Source organism: Schistocerca gregaria, chromosome 1, assembly GCF_023897955.1.
Source record: "Schistocerca gregaria isolate iqSchGreg1 chromosome 1, iqSchGreg1.2, whole genome shotgun sequence".
In the NCBI taxonomy this organism is placed as follows: domain Eukaryota; kingdom Metazoa; phylum Arthropoda; class Insecta; order Orthoptera; family Acrididae; genus Schistocerca; species Schistocerca gregaria.
This window is the reverse complement of record NC_064920.1, coordinates 10381062-10396665: the sequence shown is the minus strand read 5'-3', so window position 1 is coordinate 10396665 and position 15604 is coordinate 10381062. Positions and strand designations below refer to the sequence as shown.

General features: G+C 39.8%; 1 protein-coding gene across 1 annotated transcript in view; it reads left to right on the top strand.

Annotated features, from left to right (window-relative positions):
• The window catches only part of LOC126323250 (ubiquitin-protein ligase E3B), a 280679-nt gene that overhangs the window by 219796 nt on the left and 45279 nt on the right, over positions 1 to 15604 (top strand). The window contains exon 15 of the mRNA XM_049994667.1: positions 13603 to 13767. Coding sequence (XP_049850624.1) covers positions 13603 to 13767 — 165 coding nt within the window. The remainder of the gene's footprint in view (positions 1 to 13602; positions 13768 to 15604) is intronic.

Sequence of the window (15604 nt, the reverse complement as noted above, 5' to 3'; positions counted from 1 at the left end):
TTCCTGTGAGACTGTTAACCTTTGTGTCGATATCTGTTAACTTCTTTGCCTGCTAATTTATTTGAGCCCTGAAGTCCTCTTTTATTGCTTTAGTTACTTTACTGGTAATAGTTGCTTCTATGATATCCAGTTTTTCATTAAACTTACCAGCTACAATACCTTCCTCTGAGCTCTGTAAGTTCAAAGACAGTGTTTCAAAAATTTTTCAAATTTAGTGTTTAAATTGGAAATGAACACTCATAGACTTGTGCCATGCCTGTACCGACTTTTCCGAAGCATCTTCTATGCTGTAGAAAATTGGTAAAGCTTTCCGATAAAGGAATTATGCCAATTTATCAAATGACAATAACACACATTTTCGCTTTCAACCACCCGTTCGCAGATGTTTATTGCATAACTGTCTTTACAATTAAATCCATTAACATGGCACTAGTACATTCTTTCTCTATGAGAACTCAAACAAGAGTGCTGCTGATCAAACAGTGATACAAAATCTTTCTTACACTACAGTCAAAACATCATTTTTTTCTCCTAAGAGATTCCATAATTCCATATATTATGTGCATGTCTTCTGGTCCTTGGACTGCATACCAGATGCCCAGGAATTAGTCAGCATTCGTCTGGCTTCCGCTCACTGTGGCCACCTATTCCTCGTATGCCCTCTTTGCAGGTACAGATACGGTAGTTGTGTTGCTATTTGAACTTACTTAATCACTGCGAACATCTTTAGCTGATGCAACAATTCTTCATATAGTGGAACAGAACTTGACCTAGAATGTCCTGTTACAGTATGCAGGCCGCTATTATTAACCCGTTCACAATGTTTGGCAGTAATATTTGTCATGAGTATTATCCCATCCTCCGCCTTTAAGCTCTCAGGTTTTGAAGTCTTTTCTGGTGTGTGTATTCTCCTGCCACTGCTCGGTGAGAAGCTAGCGTATGCCATGGCATATGAAATGAGGTTTCATCTCAGTAGCATAGGCCTGTCTCGGTGCCTATAACAATGGAGTCTCGCATGAGACCTCTGATTTGCGGTGTTCGCACCACCATGGCTGATTCTGGTTGCATTGCTATCCAGTTTTAGTTTATTTGTCAGATTTATTTGCAAAGAGTTTTAGTCTCAATATTAGCAAGCATTATGTCACTGTAATCACCTTTTCAAGTGCTTTCCGGTCCTGTTAAAAAAGTGTAGTATATAATTTTGTCAAAAAAAGATACTTGCTTCAATACCTCGATCTATACTATAGATAAGGCACTTTATCAAATGCCAAAAGTATTTGCCCATCAGCATACTATCATGTGCCAAAAACTTTGTTTTGTTATCTGGAACTGTTCATGAAATAAAAGGGGTGTTACATCTGACATGACACATCCTTTATATAACAATAGTTTAACCAAGTGCTTCCCATATCAAGCCTCCAGACTCTGTCACCATTGCTGTATTTATTCATTTAGACTAAAAATTAAAAATTAATGAATTCATGCCAATTATAGCCCCACATTGGATACTTGTCCATACTGTGAGTATATTAACAACTTGTACTAATCTGAAATACTGTACTGTTACTTCAAATTTCAACAGATTTCTCTTGTGCGAAAATTACTCTAACATGTAATTACAGTACACCTGTATTCTTACAATGTATTTTCTTAAGAAGTCTTCACATCTCCAGATCAGATTGATAATCTGTGGAATACTTATTGTAGCATCTAACTAAATCACTGTGACAGCCACGCTGTGCTGAAAACAAACATCATCCATCAGCGTGGCTCTCCATATGCATAATAACATAAAACATCCAATATGTAGATATCTGTATATTAGCTATATTTCTTTAAGTTACTATCTTCTTAATATGGTGTCTGTATCATTTGTTGGTAAGAAGATGAAGGGGTATGCCTCATTCCTCTGGAGTGGTGGGTATTACCATACCAAAAACAAAATATACAAGTGAAACCATTTTCAGAACCATTAACATTGCAGAAATAGACAGAATAGTCGAGATGTAAACAATAATAACCAGTTTTGTAGGGAAAAATTAATCATTAGCAGTTTTGAATGGAAAGTAATAATGTTTAGGGTTAAAATCAAACAATGGAAAATCCAGGATGGCATGTAACAATATTATCAAAGGGAAAGTTGCTACTCATCATATAGCGGAGATGCTTAGTCACAGATAGGCACATCAGAAAGAGAGCTTTAAGTGTGAAACTCTTTTTGTTGTGCCTATCTGTGACTCAGCATCTCCACTACATGGTAAGCAGCAACTTTCCTTCTCATAATACTGTTTAGGATTATGTATGCAGGATTGTGCAATATTTTTAAAGCATTGATTATAATAGATCACTCACATAAAAATATTTGAAGAATACCTTCAATGTATTTTTTTTAACCACAGTGTACAATTTACAAATATACACAAGTGCTTGATCTCCATCCCCTGTTCCCTTACCGTTACAAATTGATGGGGCTGTTTTGTGGACATAGTAACAGTATTATGAAAAAGAAAGTTGCCGCTCACCATATAGCGGAGATGCTGAGTCACAGATAGGCATAACAAAAAGACTGTCACAAAATAAAGGTTTCGGCCATAACAGACTTCGTCAAAAGTAGACGACAGACACACACACACGCTCTCATGCAAATGCAACTCACACACGACCGCAACCTTAGGCAACTGAAACCACACTGCAAGCAGCAGCACCATTGCATGATGTGATTGGCGACTGGGTGGGGGTAAGGAGGAGGCTGGAGCGAGGAGGAGGAGGTATAGTATGGTGGGGGTGGCAGACAGTGAAGCGCTGCAGGTTAGGAGGAGGGCAGGAGAGGGGGGGGGGGGGGGGAGTAAAAGGGGCTGGATGGGTGAGGACAGTGTCTAACGAAAGTTGAGGTCAGGAGGGTTACAGGAATGTTGGATGTATTGCAAGGAAAGTTACCATCTGCACAATTCAGAAAAACTGGTGATGGTGGAAGGATCCATATGGCACAGGCTGCGAAGCAGTAACGGAAATGAGGGATGTACTGTTTGGCAGTGTGTTCAGCAACAGGATGGTCCACTTGTTTCTTGGCCACAGTTTGCCTATGGCCATTCACGTGAACAGACAGCTTGTTGGTTGTCCTGCCCACATAGAATGCAGCACAGTGATTGCAGCTCAGTTTGTAGACCACATGACTGGTTTCACAGGTAGCCCTGCCTTTGATGGGATATGTGATGGCGGTGGTGGGAGAATGTATAAGACAGGTCTTGCATCTAGGTCTATTACAGGGGTATGAGCCATGAGGTATGATGGGTTTGGGAGCAGGGGATGTGTAAGGATGGACGAGTATATTGTGTAGGTTCTGAGGAGAGAGGAGTGCCACTGTGGGAGGTGTGGGAGGGATAGTGGGCAGGACATTTCTCATTTCAGGGCACGATGAGAAGTATTTGAAACTGTGCCAAAGAATGTAATTCAGTTGCTCCAATCCTGGGTGGTACTGAGTTACAAGTGGAATGCTCCTCTGTAGCCAGAAGGTGAGACTTCGGGAAGTTATGGTTCAGCCACAGAGGAGCATTCCCCTCATAACTCAGTACCACCCAGGACTGGAGCAACTAAATTACATTCTCCGACAGGGTTTTGACTACCTCTCATTGTGTTCTGAAATGAGAAATGACTTGCCCACTATCCTACAACCCTCCCCCCCCCCCCTAATCCCCCCCCCCCCCCCCCCCCCCCCCACACACACACAGTGGTATTCCGCCGTCCACCAAACCTACACAATATTCGAATATTCGTACATCCTTACACACACTCTGCTCCCAAACCATTACCTCATTTCTCTGTTTCCTCCCTTTCTCTCACTGCTCCGTTTCTTTCACGGATCTCTCCTCTCCTCTTCTTTCTTCGTACCATGGCTATATCTCAGGGTTTTCAATACAGAAATGTAGTGAGAAGAGGGCACACGTGTGTGGTGGTTCATGATATTGTAGTGCTGTGAGGGAGAGTCACTTGTGCCTCTGGTTTGAGAAGACCGATGACTGAAGTACGAACATTTCTCAAAAGAAAAACAGGTATGTGTTCTCTTTCTGTTTAAAACTATAAATAGTAGCATAGGTAGTACTATCTATCATTGTACTAAACTGAATGAGCACGACACCATTGATGAAGTTTCAACTTCGAAAGAAGTTTGTTAATACCAATTAGCTGAAATTTAAAAAAACGTGTCCAATCCAGAAGTCACTCACAGTTAGAGTAATTAGTTTCTGATGTGTGTGTAGTGGCCATTGATACTAAAAAAGATTGTTTCAGTAATTCTATCACTGTCCGTTTATGAGTTGCTAAGCAACATATCAACAAGCTGACTATGCAGTGATTAATATTTGTCGTATCCCGGCAGTAACTTGCTTCTCGTTAGCTTTAAGCATCAAGACGATTACTATGCTGCTCATATAAGTCTTTGATAGTTATTAACAAGCTAATGTCCATAAATTATAGTTAATAATACTGAATCGAACACGTGACGATATCGCCCCGTATCCAGCCGCGTATCTTAAGCCCGGTCCACACGCAACGATCTGTCTGCGCGGACATCAGCGCAGATCTCTGTACATGCAAAAGATCGCTGCAAATGTGGTGTGTTCATGCGACACAAACCCCAATCTTCTACTCGCCCGCCATCTGTCGGTGTAGAAAAGAAATATCTGTGGCAAGCAACTACACTCCCCGTAAACATCAAAAATTTAATTCAGTTATTTTGAAATATAGAAATGGAGGAAGTTCTGTTGTGGTCTGTGTTCGCAACTTGTGTTGCAAAAAACATTCAGACCAACCGCAGGAAACAGAGAAAGCAGTCAAAATGTTGTAGACAGTGGCTGCTAAAGCGAAAGCTGTTTTCTCACATAAATTTAGTGCGAGAGTTGCAGGGCGAACCTAACGATTGGCAAAATTATTTGTGGATGGATGTCGAAACTTATAATTATCTCTTAAAGCTTGTAACCCCTCATATTATGAGAAAAAATACTTGTATAGAGAAGGGCAATTTCTCCTCAGGAACGGCTGGTGGTAACATTAAGATTCCTAGCAACAGAAAGGAGCTACAAGGATTTGGAATTTTCAACTGCAACATTGAAACAAGAGTTTCAATTAGAGCATTGTATGCTGCTGTCTTTTGTCTTGGTCACTGTATTCTTTACTTTAATCTTCCACAAACATGGGTGGTTTCTATATATTTCATTGAATTCACTTACAAACTCTCGAGAACACTGACGAGTATGAGCCATTATAATGCCCTGCGTGTACAAATACAAACACTAGACTGAGCAAACAGCTGTTTCGCGCCAGATTTGCGGCAATCTCATGTCCATACGCTCCAACTTGTCTTTGAACCCACAGATTTGAGAGGTTTCCCTCAAACCTCCAACTCCAACTTCCAGGTTTCCACACACCTCAGGTTGGTGCAAATCTTCTGTCCACACGCAACGATCTGTCTGTGTGATGTGATGTGATGTGCGCAGACATTTGTGCAGACAGATCGTTGCTTGGGGACGGGCCTTTAAACTCCGCACTGATATTTGAGAATTCGCGCGCGATTTGTTTGCACCAAAGTCGGGCCATGGTTCCCTAGAATAATTTTTAAGTCAACTCCGGGTTGTAAATTAACAGTTCTATGCTCATTCATGAAAGTTACAGCAGATCCACACTCAAAGATTACTTGATCGTGCACTCAAGCAACACAGAAGTTTTTTGTTCTTACAAAGCGAAAACATAACATGCATAATGCAACAAGGTGATTTGCTACGTCAAAATATAATTATATCTATCTCATTAAAACTCATTATCTATTAAATGTTATACAAATTAAATTCTTTACTCTGTAAATCAGCAATAAAATTTAGAAATGAATTATATATAAAAACAAAGATGCTGTAACTTACCAAACGAAAGTGTTGGTATGTTGATAGAGACAATAAAAAACACACAAACACACACACAAATTTCAAGCTTTTGCAACCCAAGATTGCTTCATCAGGAAAGAGGGAAGGATGTGGGTTTTAAGGGAGAGGGTAAGGAGTCATTCCAATCCTGGGAGCGGAAAGACTTATCCTAGGCATGTATAAAAAAAAGAATTGAAGTTGATATGATGTCATGGGTCACTACTGGTTTCGACTCCTTTACACTCACATGACGGAAAGTAGATCCGACTATATTGGACATACTCATGTATTGTTACAGGTCATACCGCTGTAACAGACCTAGATGCAAGACCTGTCCCATACATCCTCCCACCACCATCTACTCCAGTCCAGTCACAAACATCACCTATCCCATCAAAGGCAGGGCTACCTTTGACTGTGCTGCATTCTATGTGGGCATGACAAACAACAAGCTGTCTGTCCGCATTAATGGCCACCGACAAACTGTGTCCAAGAAACAAGTGGACCACACTGTTTCTGAACACACTGCCAAACATAACATCCTTCAGTTCAATCAATGCTTCACAGCCTGTGCTATATGGATCTTTCCACCAACACCAGCTTTTCTGAATTGCGCAAGTGAGAACTTTGCAGTACATCCTACATTTCCATAACACTCTTTGCCTCAACCTTCATTAGTCACTGTCCTCACCCATCCAGCCCCTTCTCTGTTCCAATGTCAGCACATCACAGTCGTCATTCCACCATCACACCTAGTCTTTTTATTTGTCTAGTTGTCTCCTTTCCCACTACTTCCCCCCCCCCCCCCCCTTCTGCATTGCTTCACTGTATGCCACCCCACTGTACTATACCTCCCCATCTCTGCACCAGCCCTATCTTTAGCCACACCCATCATGCAGTGGTGCCGCTGCTTGCAGTGTGTTTTCAGTTGCCTTAGGCTGCGATCGTGTGAGTGAGTTGTGTTGTGTGTGTGTGTGTGTGTGTGTGTGTGTGTCGTCTATTGTTGATGAAGGCCTTAATGGGTGAAAGATTTGTTTGCGACTCAGCATCTCCACTTTATGGTGAGTAGCAACTTTCCTTTTCATAATATTGTTACACCCCATTCTAGATTTTCTATTGTTTGATTACTGTGGACATAGGTAATTTATTTTACATTGTTAACAAATCTCATTTAACAGTCATTCATTAATAAAACCCCACAGTAAAGAACAATGGCAGATGAACAAAGCAGTTGGACAAACAGAATATCTTACATTCCTGACAGCCATTCCTGTAATTATGGTTAGAAATAATATACCTCACCTAGTATTGTTTTTGTAAGCTCAATTGTGTTCCTTTCTCTAATTTTGAGGTCACAAACAGTGTGTATTAATATTTTTTTAAAAAATGGAAGAGATGCTACAAAAGCCAACTTGTTTGCAGATACATAACAATATGGGGTGAGGAGAAAATGCAGGTGCAAATTCTAGTAGATTTGTGGAACCAAGAGATAGAAGAATTGGGAAGATAGTAATGACAAAGGAGAGCAAAAGAGTAGTGATGACAAGAGGCAAAAATGCAAGAGAAAGATAAAATTGAATGGACAACTTTTGAAAGTGGTCAAAATAGCAAGTACTTTGATGAAAGATGATTAGAAATTATTGCAAGATACCCCCCGAAATTGGGAAATGATTACAGCATGCAGACAGCTTTCACCAGAGCGTAAGGGATATTCTGTGGAACATAGATGTCTCAAATGAATGCAAAAAAGCTCAACATTCCACTTATTATGAATCCATTCTAGCATATGAACCTGGTAGATGTAATGCAACCAAAAAGGAAAGAGAGCAGAATGAAGGGAGCAAAGATGAAATTTTTAAGACGTACTGAAGGAAAGACAAGAAAGGATAGAATCAGAAAAGAAGAGAACACATAAGGGGCAGGAGTCTCACAACTTTGGGATAAGATATAAGCGACAAAGTTGAGTTGATGTAGACGTATGATGAGAATAGGAGATAAAAGGAAAAGGAAAAAAAGCGTTTTCATCAAAGGCTAATTAGAAAGAGACCATGAGGAAGATACAGAAAAGAAATAGGCAGGCACATTGAGGGACTCCGTACAGAAGAGGTGAAGAAAACCAGTTGATGTACTTAAAGAAGGAGAGAAGTTGTGGGGAGACAAGTCGACGAGGGAATAAAGAGCTACAGGGCCAACAGGTAACTGAAAAACTATTTGTATAAAATTGACTAAAGTGATCCGGTGGAGGTCATATAGTGTAAATTATTATAATAAGATTGGCAGCTAACACATAAACCAAGGTGTGGGAAAACATTCGTGGAAATGGCTGAAATGATATTTGGCAGTTTGACAATTCACTAAGTAACTAGCTTATGAAGAGGTTTCCATTCCCCATTGCTTATAGCCTATCATCAGAGAGAACAGCTTCCGAAAAGGACGGAAAGATTGCTGTGTAATATGTCACCAAAGAACTCAATGACTGTGGTAAAAATTATGAATGATGATTTGTTCTTTTGAAGGCTGTGTTTTTCTGTAGTGTTTGCTGAAGGAAATCCGTACTCCGTGCTGGATTTTGTTTAGGGTGTGCCCAGAGCACTCCTTCAGCTGGCTAACACTGTGGTTGCAGTCCTGAGACTGGAGCAAAAGAAGTGTTATGCCTCAACATCTTCAATGGATTTAGAAAGCGAAGATTGGCAAAAGGGCAGTACAATTATTGCTCCATATTACTATGAGAGGCCCTCACATTTGGGACACATACTTGACTGATAAAATTCCTCAGCCACTTGCAAGATAAGATAGTGCCCCACTAGAAGCTCACTTCTTGTTCAGGAATGACTGTAATCATTAGACAACTCGCCTAACATTTTGGAAGGATAAGCAAGTCTCACTGAATTAAATGCTGATTTTGGAGTTGATGAGAGCAATCTGTGTCGTATTCAGTTGTTTCAGCCACAGACATTGAAACAGGAGTATTTTGTATAATAAATATCAGACCCTTTTTAAAAGTATTATGAGGATTTTGTAATTCCATACACACAGTTTTTCATTTCTTTTATAAATTTAGTTACAAAGGAAATTATTTTGAAGAAGCAGGACTGAGATGGCAGCCAACAGTAGCTGTTACCAGAGGAAAATACATTTCACATTCAGAAACTGATAGAAGAGGACTTTCTTGCACTGATGCATTTATCAGAGTCTTTGAATAGCAATACCATACGAGAGAGTAGTCTTTTTTAGGATATTTGCAGTCAAAGGATATCACACTGCAAAATTTAGAAACAGAATTCTGTCAAAATTTTCTCAATATGTTTAATATTGGCTGGTCAAAATTGATATTCATCATCATGACTTCTTTTGAAAGATGACCCATTAAGTCTCCACTTTCACAGAAAAAACTACAAACTCAAAACTTATGATCCCAATGTTTCACAATCACTTCTAACAAATTAGCATTGCTCTGATACTGAGCTACTTGTGAGTATGTTTGGAAAACTGCATGCACCATTTATAGGGTTACATCTGCATCTACATAGATACTCCACAAGCCACCGCACAGTACATGGTGGAGGGTAAATAAATAAGTCAATTTAAGCAGACATCGATGGTATTCAACCACAATTTGGAGCCATACAGTGAGCCCTCCATGAACTGAATAAAAGCAATGTTTCAACAAGCAAACACCAGCTACTAAATTCCAGTTCATTAGTACCAAAAGTGTACTACCCTGTTTGGTAATAAGTGCCTTAAACTTCTGTAATCTTTTTTAGCATCCCCATAAAGAAACAGCCACAACAACATGATAAGGGTCACCTGTGTTCTGATTATTATAGGTTTTTACATTCTTCTTGATGCTGAGAGCCACTCATGATATATACTATCTTCAAACAACTGATGATACCACTCCCTGTTGCTGTAAATGTATTTCACCTTCAAGACCACCAGCCATGCTGACCTGTCTAAATACTGTGTTCAAATAATCACTTAACAACTGAGGTGCTGTTTGGCTGATCATTACAAATGTCAAATCACAAAACAATGCAGAATAACATAAATTTCCGTAATAATTGTCGTTGATGTGAGAAAAATAGGGTCAAATGATTTGTGATTAGAATCTACTGATATGAAGATTAGCATAAAAATAAGTGAACTATGAGGTCTCGACAGTGGACTTTATAATATCCCACAAAAGTTTCAAATACTGCAGTTTGTGCATCGATTCTAGCCTTTAGAGGTTTGAAAAAATTAAAACTAAACTGTATAATAATTTTATTTCACAATGGACACCCAAAAAAGAAAAGAAAAAAAAGAAAGAAAGGAAAAGAAAAGAAAAGACAAACACCCATGTGCTGGCCAGATTTAGTTTTCTTAGTACACTCTACATACACATTTAATGTATTGTCCGTACTATACTTGGACTTCTTGTTCACCATTTGTTTATACACTGAGTATGGAATAAAGAGCTTTAGTAAGAGAAAACCTTAACAACCAGGAATGAGGTTGTAAGTTTGAAGATAATGAGGCATTGGCATGTTGTTGTTATTGCATTGTAGACTTTTCATTATTTGATTTTACCGTAACACTGTCATTTTAAATTATGTAAATACCATGGATTATAAACTGATGTGGTATGAAAGTACTAGTGCTCAGTAGTCAGTCATTCACAACAACAGTACACAAGTAGAACAGTGCAATGTACAGCAGACTCTTGACTATTCAGTCTAATGTGGTGTAAGGTCAAGCCAGATAACAAAAAATCCAGGCAGTCCAGAGTTCAAAAAATTCTCTCTTCTGACCTCAGCCATACCATTTAAATAACCCTTTTTTATACCAAAACCCAATTTCATAACATTTATTTAATAAGTGTTCGTTACGTACATACTGCACCCTTCAAAAGTTATTACAGGGCACAAAAAACGTTCTGCATTGTGAAGTTTGATTGTATGATTACACACTTGTGAAAAGCCAGATCTAACAAAAAGATGGAACTTCTAGGTCTGGGGTCTTTTATAGATGACTGTTCCCCTCCTTTAGCCCTCTCTTGTGCTGCAGTATCCGTCCACTTACACATATAGATGATATCAACTAGTGTTGCTTTCTCCTGCTCACCAGTGTACTGCAGTGCTGCCTTAATCGTCTTGAACCCTTCTGAATGAGGGATGGGATTTCTCCCTCTCCTCTCATTTTACTTCTCCATCACCATTTCCACAATATTGTTGTCAGTTAGTTCATCAACTTCATCATTTGCGCCCATTCTGTGACATTCTCTGCATTGACATCTTCACAGCCCGACATATTTTTGAGCAATGAAACTATATCATTGTTTCCGTAGTTAACTTCACTATTACACATTGATTCAAAGTGAAAATATCCATAGTATTTTCCAAGACCTTTCAAGTGATATGTTCCGAATCTCTTCCCACGCTTCAGCCAACCCCCTTCTGACATGTAACAAGCCAGCCAGTCCTCTTCAGAATGGTTACGCAGTCTTCATTATCATCAATTGCTGGTATCGACAAAGACATATCAGTGGTGGCCCGGTCCATCGGTTACATTTGGCGGTAAAAACAATGCTTTGATATCTTCATCTGTGAATTCATAACTGACAGGATGTGGAGGCACAATTTATCAGGAACTGGCAGAGCTTTCATTGGTAAATTATCGTCTTTCAAGTATTTGTTTACAACTTGTACAGATTCGTTTAGGAACCAGGTTTTAAAAATTTATGAATTCATCCAGGCTTTCTTTTGTCGATTGTAATGTAGGGGCAGTGGTTCCCAATTTGTCATGTTTTCGCAAGCTCTAGGTTTTCGTGATTTCTCCACTGTTGGAAGCCTAAGCTTCTCACTGCCAGTTGCATTACAGCAAGCTAACATGGTAGCTCATCTTTACTCCTCTCATACATAGTGCTGCAGCTTCCTTTTTCAAAGCAAGTGTATTTGTAGGGAGCATCTTGTAATGTAAATCACTCTCATCACAACTGTACACCTGTTCAACAGAAATTCCCTCCTCATCAGTTAACTTTGAAAGATAGTCTTTGAACAATGGCACAGTGAAACCGAAGCAGATTCTACTAATGGGAATCTGGTGAATAATGAATCATTTTTACCATTTTACCACTGATCCAACCTACCATCTTTGGCAGTAAACTCTGAATATACTGTTTCTATTTGCTGCTGAAATTGAAATATTGGCAGAGTAATGTGCAAATATTTTTCTGTTAAATATTCATGCAACAAGAATAAAACTTCCTTGCGCTTACCTTTCAACGTTTTTTTCCTTACTTTTATTCAACTTCCACTAGTTTGGGAAGTGCAACATCCATCCTATCCACCTGCAGCATTGGCATCCCGCCTGACAGATCAGAGATGCGGGATGCCTTCATCCTGTGAGTGAAACCGAAGCAGATGTTTGCAGTACGACTGAGACCACTGCCGGAGATGAAAAGACAGCCTCGTGTCTCAGTTAATGGCCATTGCTGGCAGAAGACAGTTTGACATGCCACCGGACTTGTAGGGATCTGCCATGCTGGCTGCAACATCTGCACGCCTCATCTTCTAGTGGTTCCAGATCGTCAGGAGTGGTAGCTTTGTACTGTGACTCAAGAGTGTCAAGTAATGGCAGTGACTGAAGAGTGTCAGGTAATAGTGGTCTGGCCTCCCTGGACAGTTTTGCGGTAATGCTGTGCTGACCACTCTCGAGTAGGTTTGTTTCTATCTTTTGTTTGGTGGACTTTCTCGAGTGGAGGACTTCTTTGGAAAACATTTTATTTTGTTATTCTTCTATTTAGAAGATCCGAAGTGGGATCCCTGCATTGTTTCTTGCTTAACTTGTGTTTTGTTTCGATTAGTTTGTCAACATCAGCAATATTCTTGTTTATTTTTTTTCCCAATAAAAATAGATTGAGGAAGATCTTTTATGTTTTGCTTCTGTTACTCCAGGTGCAGAAGGAAGCACATCACTTTTCAGTTTCTCTTTAATTTTTCTTGCAGTCCCCAAGAGTATTTTTTCCAGTCCCCGGCAGTATTTTTCCTATCCCTAACTCCAAAGCAATAGTTTTTGCTGCTATTCCAGAATCCAGTCACTAGTCACGAAAAGTTTTTATTTATTTATTTTATTTATCACCTGTTTTGGACTCTTTCATTAAAACATAAAAGACCAAACAAAGAACAATTTAATGACACACACACTTCGGATGTCTGATATACAACTGAAGAAACGAACACGATTGCCGACAGAGCTCATCTGTGTGTGTCCGTTACTCTTTGTGAGTGCTGGGAGAGGGCTTCTAAGTATTGTTTGTTGAAGAGTGGTTCCAATAATTTATTCAATATTAAAAAAAACAGTATGTGCCTTATAGTTGTGTCTGCAGATGTGCTTGAAGCACAAAAGATGCATAAAATATGTCTAAAGGCCACACAGCTTTGCAGCCATATCTGTTTGCTAAAGCTTTGGAGAAGTGCCATATGTGCAATAAATTAATCCTCATTTTATTATGAATAGGAATTATTGTGACATTAATTATGTAAACCAGAGTAAGTGAGCAGGATATTAAGGAGACCAGATAGTTTCAAGCTGGATATTCAACAGTCTACTATATATGATATGATGGGTGCAAAATGATGGTTTGCAGATTGTAGCTTATTGATCTGAGTTGCAACTAATTATAATATGAGGTGTTCTGATTTCCTTTCAGCTACAAAGGTTGATCTCAGGTGACAATGTACCGTTAGATCTTAAAGATCTTCGGAAACATACACAGTATTATGGGGGCTTCCATGATTCCCACAGAGTTGTCTGCTGGTTGTGGGATATTTTGGAAAAAGACTTTACAAATGAAGAAAGGAAGCTGTTTTTGAAGGTAATATTTAGCTTTATTTTTTGCCTCTGGGATCATTACTTTTAAACAGTCGAATATTTCTTTAAGAACTGGAACATTGACCTGTGCATGCGCACGCTCAAATGTGTTAGTAGTTTTAAATTATATGTTTCTTTTTCATACAAGTGAAAAAGATTGAGAGATTAAAAATCTGAAATTCAGTATCACAGTCTGGTATGGTGTAATTTTGTATTTTACAGTGTCGTAATCTGAGTTCATGGCTGCTTCTGAATAGACTTTGCAGTCTCATATTCATCATTTCTTGGTTCGTAAAACCATTTGAGTTTCTAAGATGGAAACATTTGCTCACAATTTTCAGAGCTGCACTACAGGATAATTTACGAGGAACTGTATAGAAAAAAGTGATGGTCATGGGATTCAGTATCTATATTCAAAGGATAATGGATGAAATGAGGAGTACTTATGGGAGACAGGACAAATAAACAACTACAGGGAGAACATATTATTCATGTGGCATTGCATTGCTGACATAGGTTAAAAAATGGTTGGAAAAAAAATAAGGAACTGATGAAATCAAAATTCGAGACAAAATACAGCTCCAAATGACAATAAAAGTGGAAAACGTACACAAAATATCTTCAGTGCGATACAATTTGTGTATGTACAGTACAGCCAATTAATCTTATTTCTTATGGGTTTCAAAGACTTGACCACTATTCTAATTGGGTCACACAAGTTACACATAAGATTTCCTTGAGTTCTTGTCACCTGCATCACCTGTTACTTAGCCAGTGTGTTCATTCTGTTTCATATCCTTACTAATTGTTATATCTCTTATAACTGGAAACAGAATGAAACACACCCCTTTAAAAGAGAAACAATTACTAGGTCATGGAGTTACATTAACAACAAAACAATGAAAGTAGTTTACACATCCCAAATACATTTAACAAATGAGGGGCTGTGAAGGCCGTCGCATTGCCTCCTCGGGACAATATATGCCACATGTGTACTGCTGTGCGTGCCTGGAGGATCTGGTGACGGCAGTTGGTAACTAGGCCGCGCGGTGGCCGCCTCGGATAGTTGCAGTTTCCCACTACACTTACTGTAGTGGCCCAATTTACATCTGCTGTGGGCAGTAATTGTAGTACCCGTTGGAGTTCGTGATGAGGAGTACTGTAACGGCCAGTGATGATGGCAGCCCGGAGGGGAGAGGCTCTAGTGACAGAGACCTGGCTTACGTCCTCACTGATGGCATAGTGAGAGGTGCCAGCACAGGCTGCAGTAACCAAATTCCCTTCGGTGCTTACAGAGCCCAACTGCAGGGGTAGGAAGCACGACAGGGCCTGCTCGACCTGTGGAGTGGTCGGGGCCAACGAAGGACGAGGTGTCGGGCCGACGGCCCGAGGAGGGAGCCACTGGTTCTAGTGGCATGAGAAGAGTTGATCTTTAGTGCAAACCATCAAGAACAATGACCATGCCGTCTGTGGACGATGGACAGAATCCGGTGAAGGCACTGTCGAAATGCCCCGGCCCAACTGGTTCGGCTGGTGTGAACGTCGACAAAACAGGTGCTGCAGTGGGATGCCTGCCTGACAATGAGAGTTTGAGCAGTCTGGCTGACAGCTGTGCAGATACTCGGCGGAACACTTGGCCCCAGTGGATTTAATTTTGAAAGAGCTCGAAAGAACACGAGCGCCTCCTCAGCCAGGAAATCTTCCACATACTTGTGCATGTCCACCATAAAGTTCTGTAAAGGAGTTTACATCTTAAAACTTCTGTAAAGGTGATCTGTTGTGCCATTCAGCTGTGGACAGAATGGAGGTGCTGTGATGTGGTGACTTGTTAACAGTTTTTT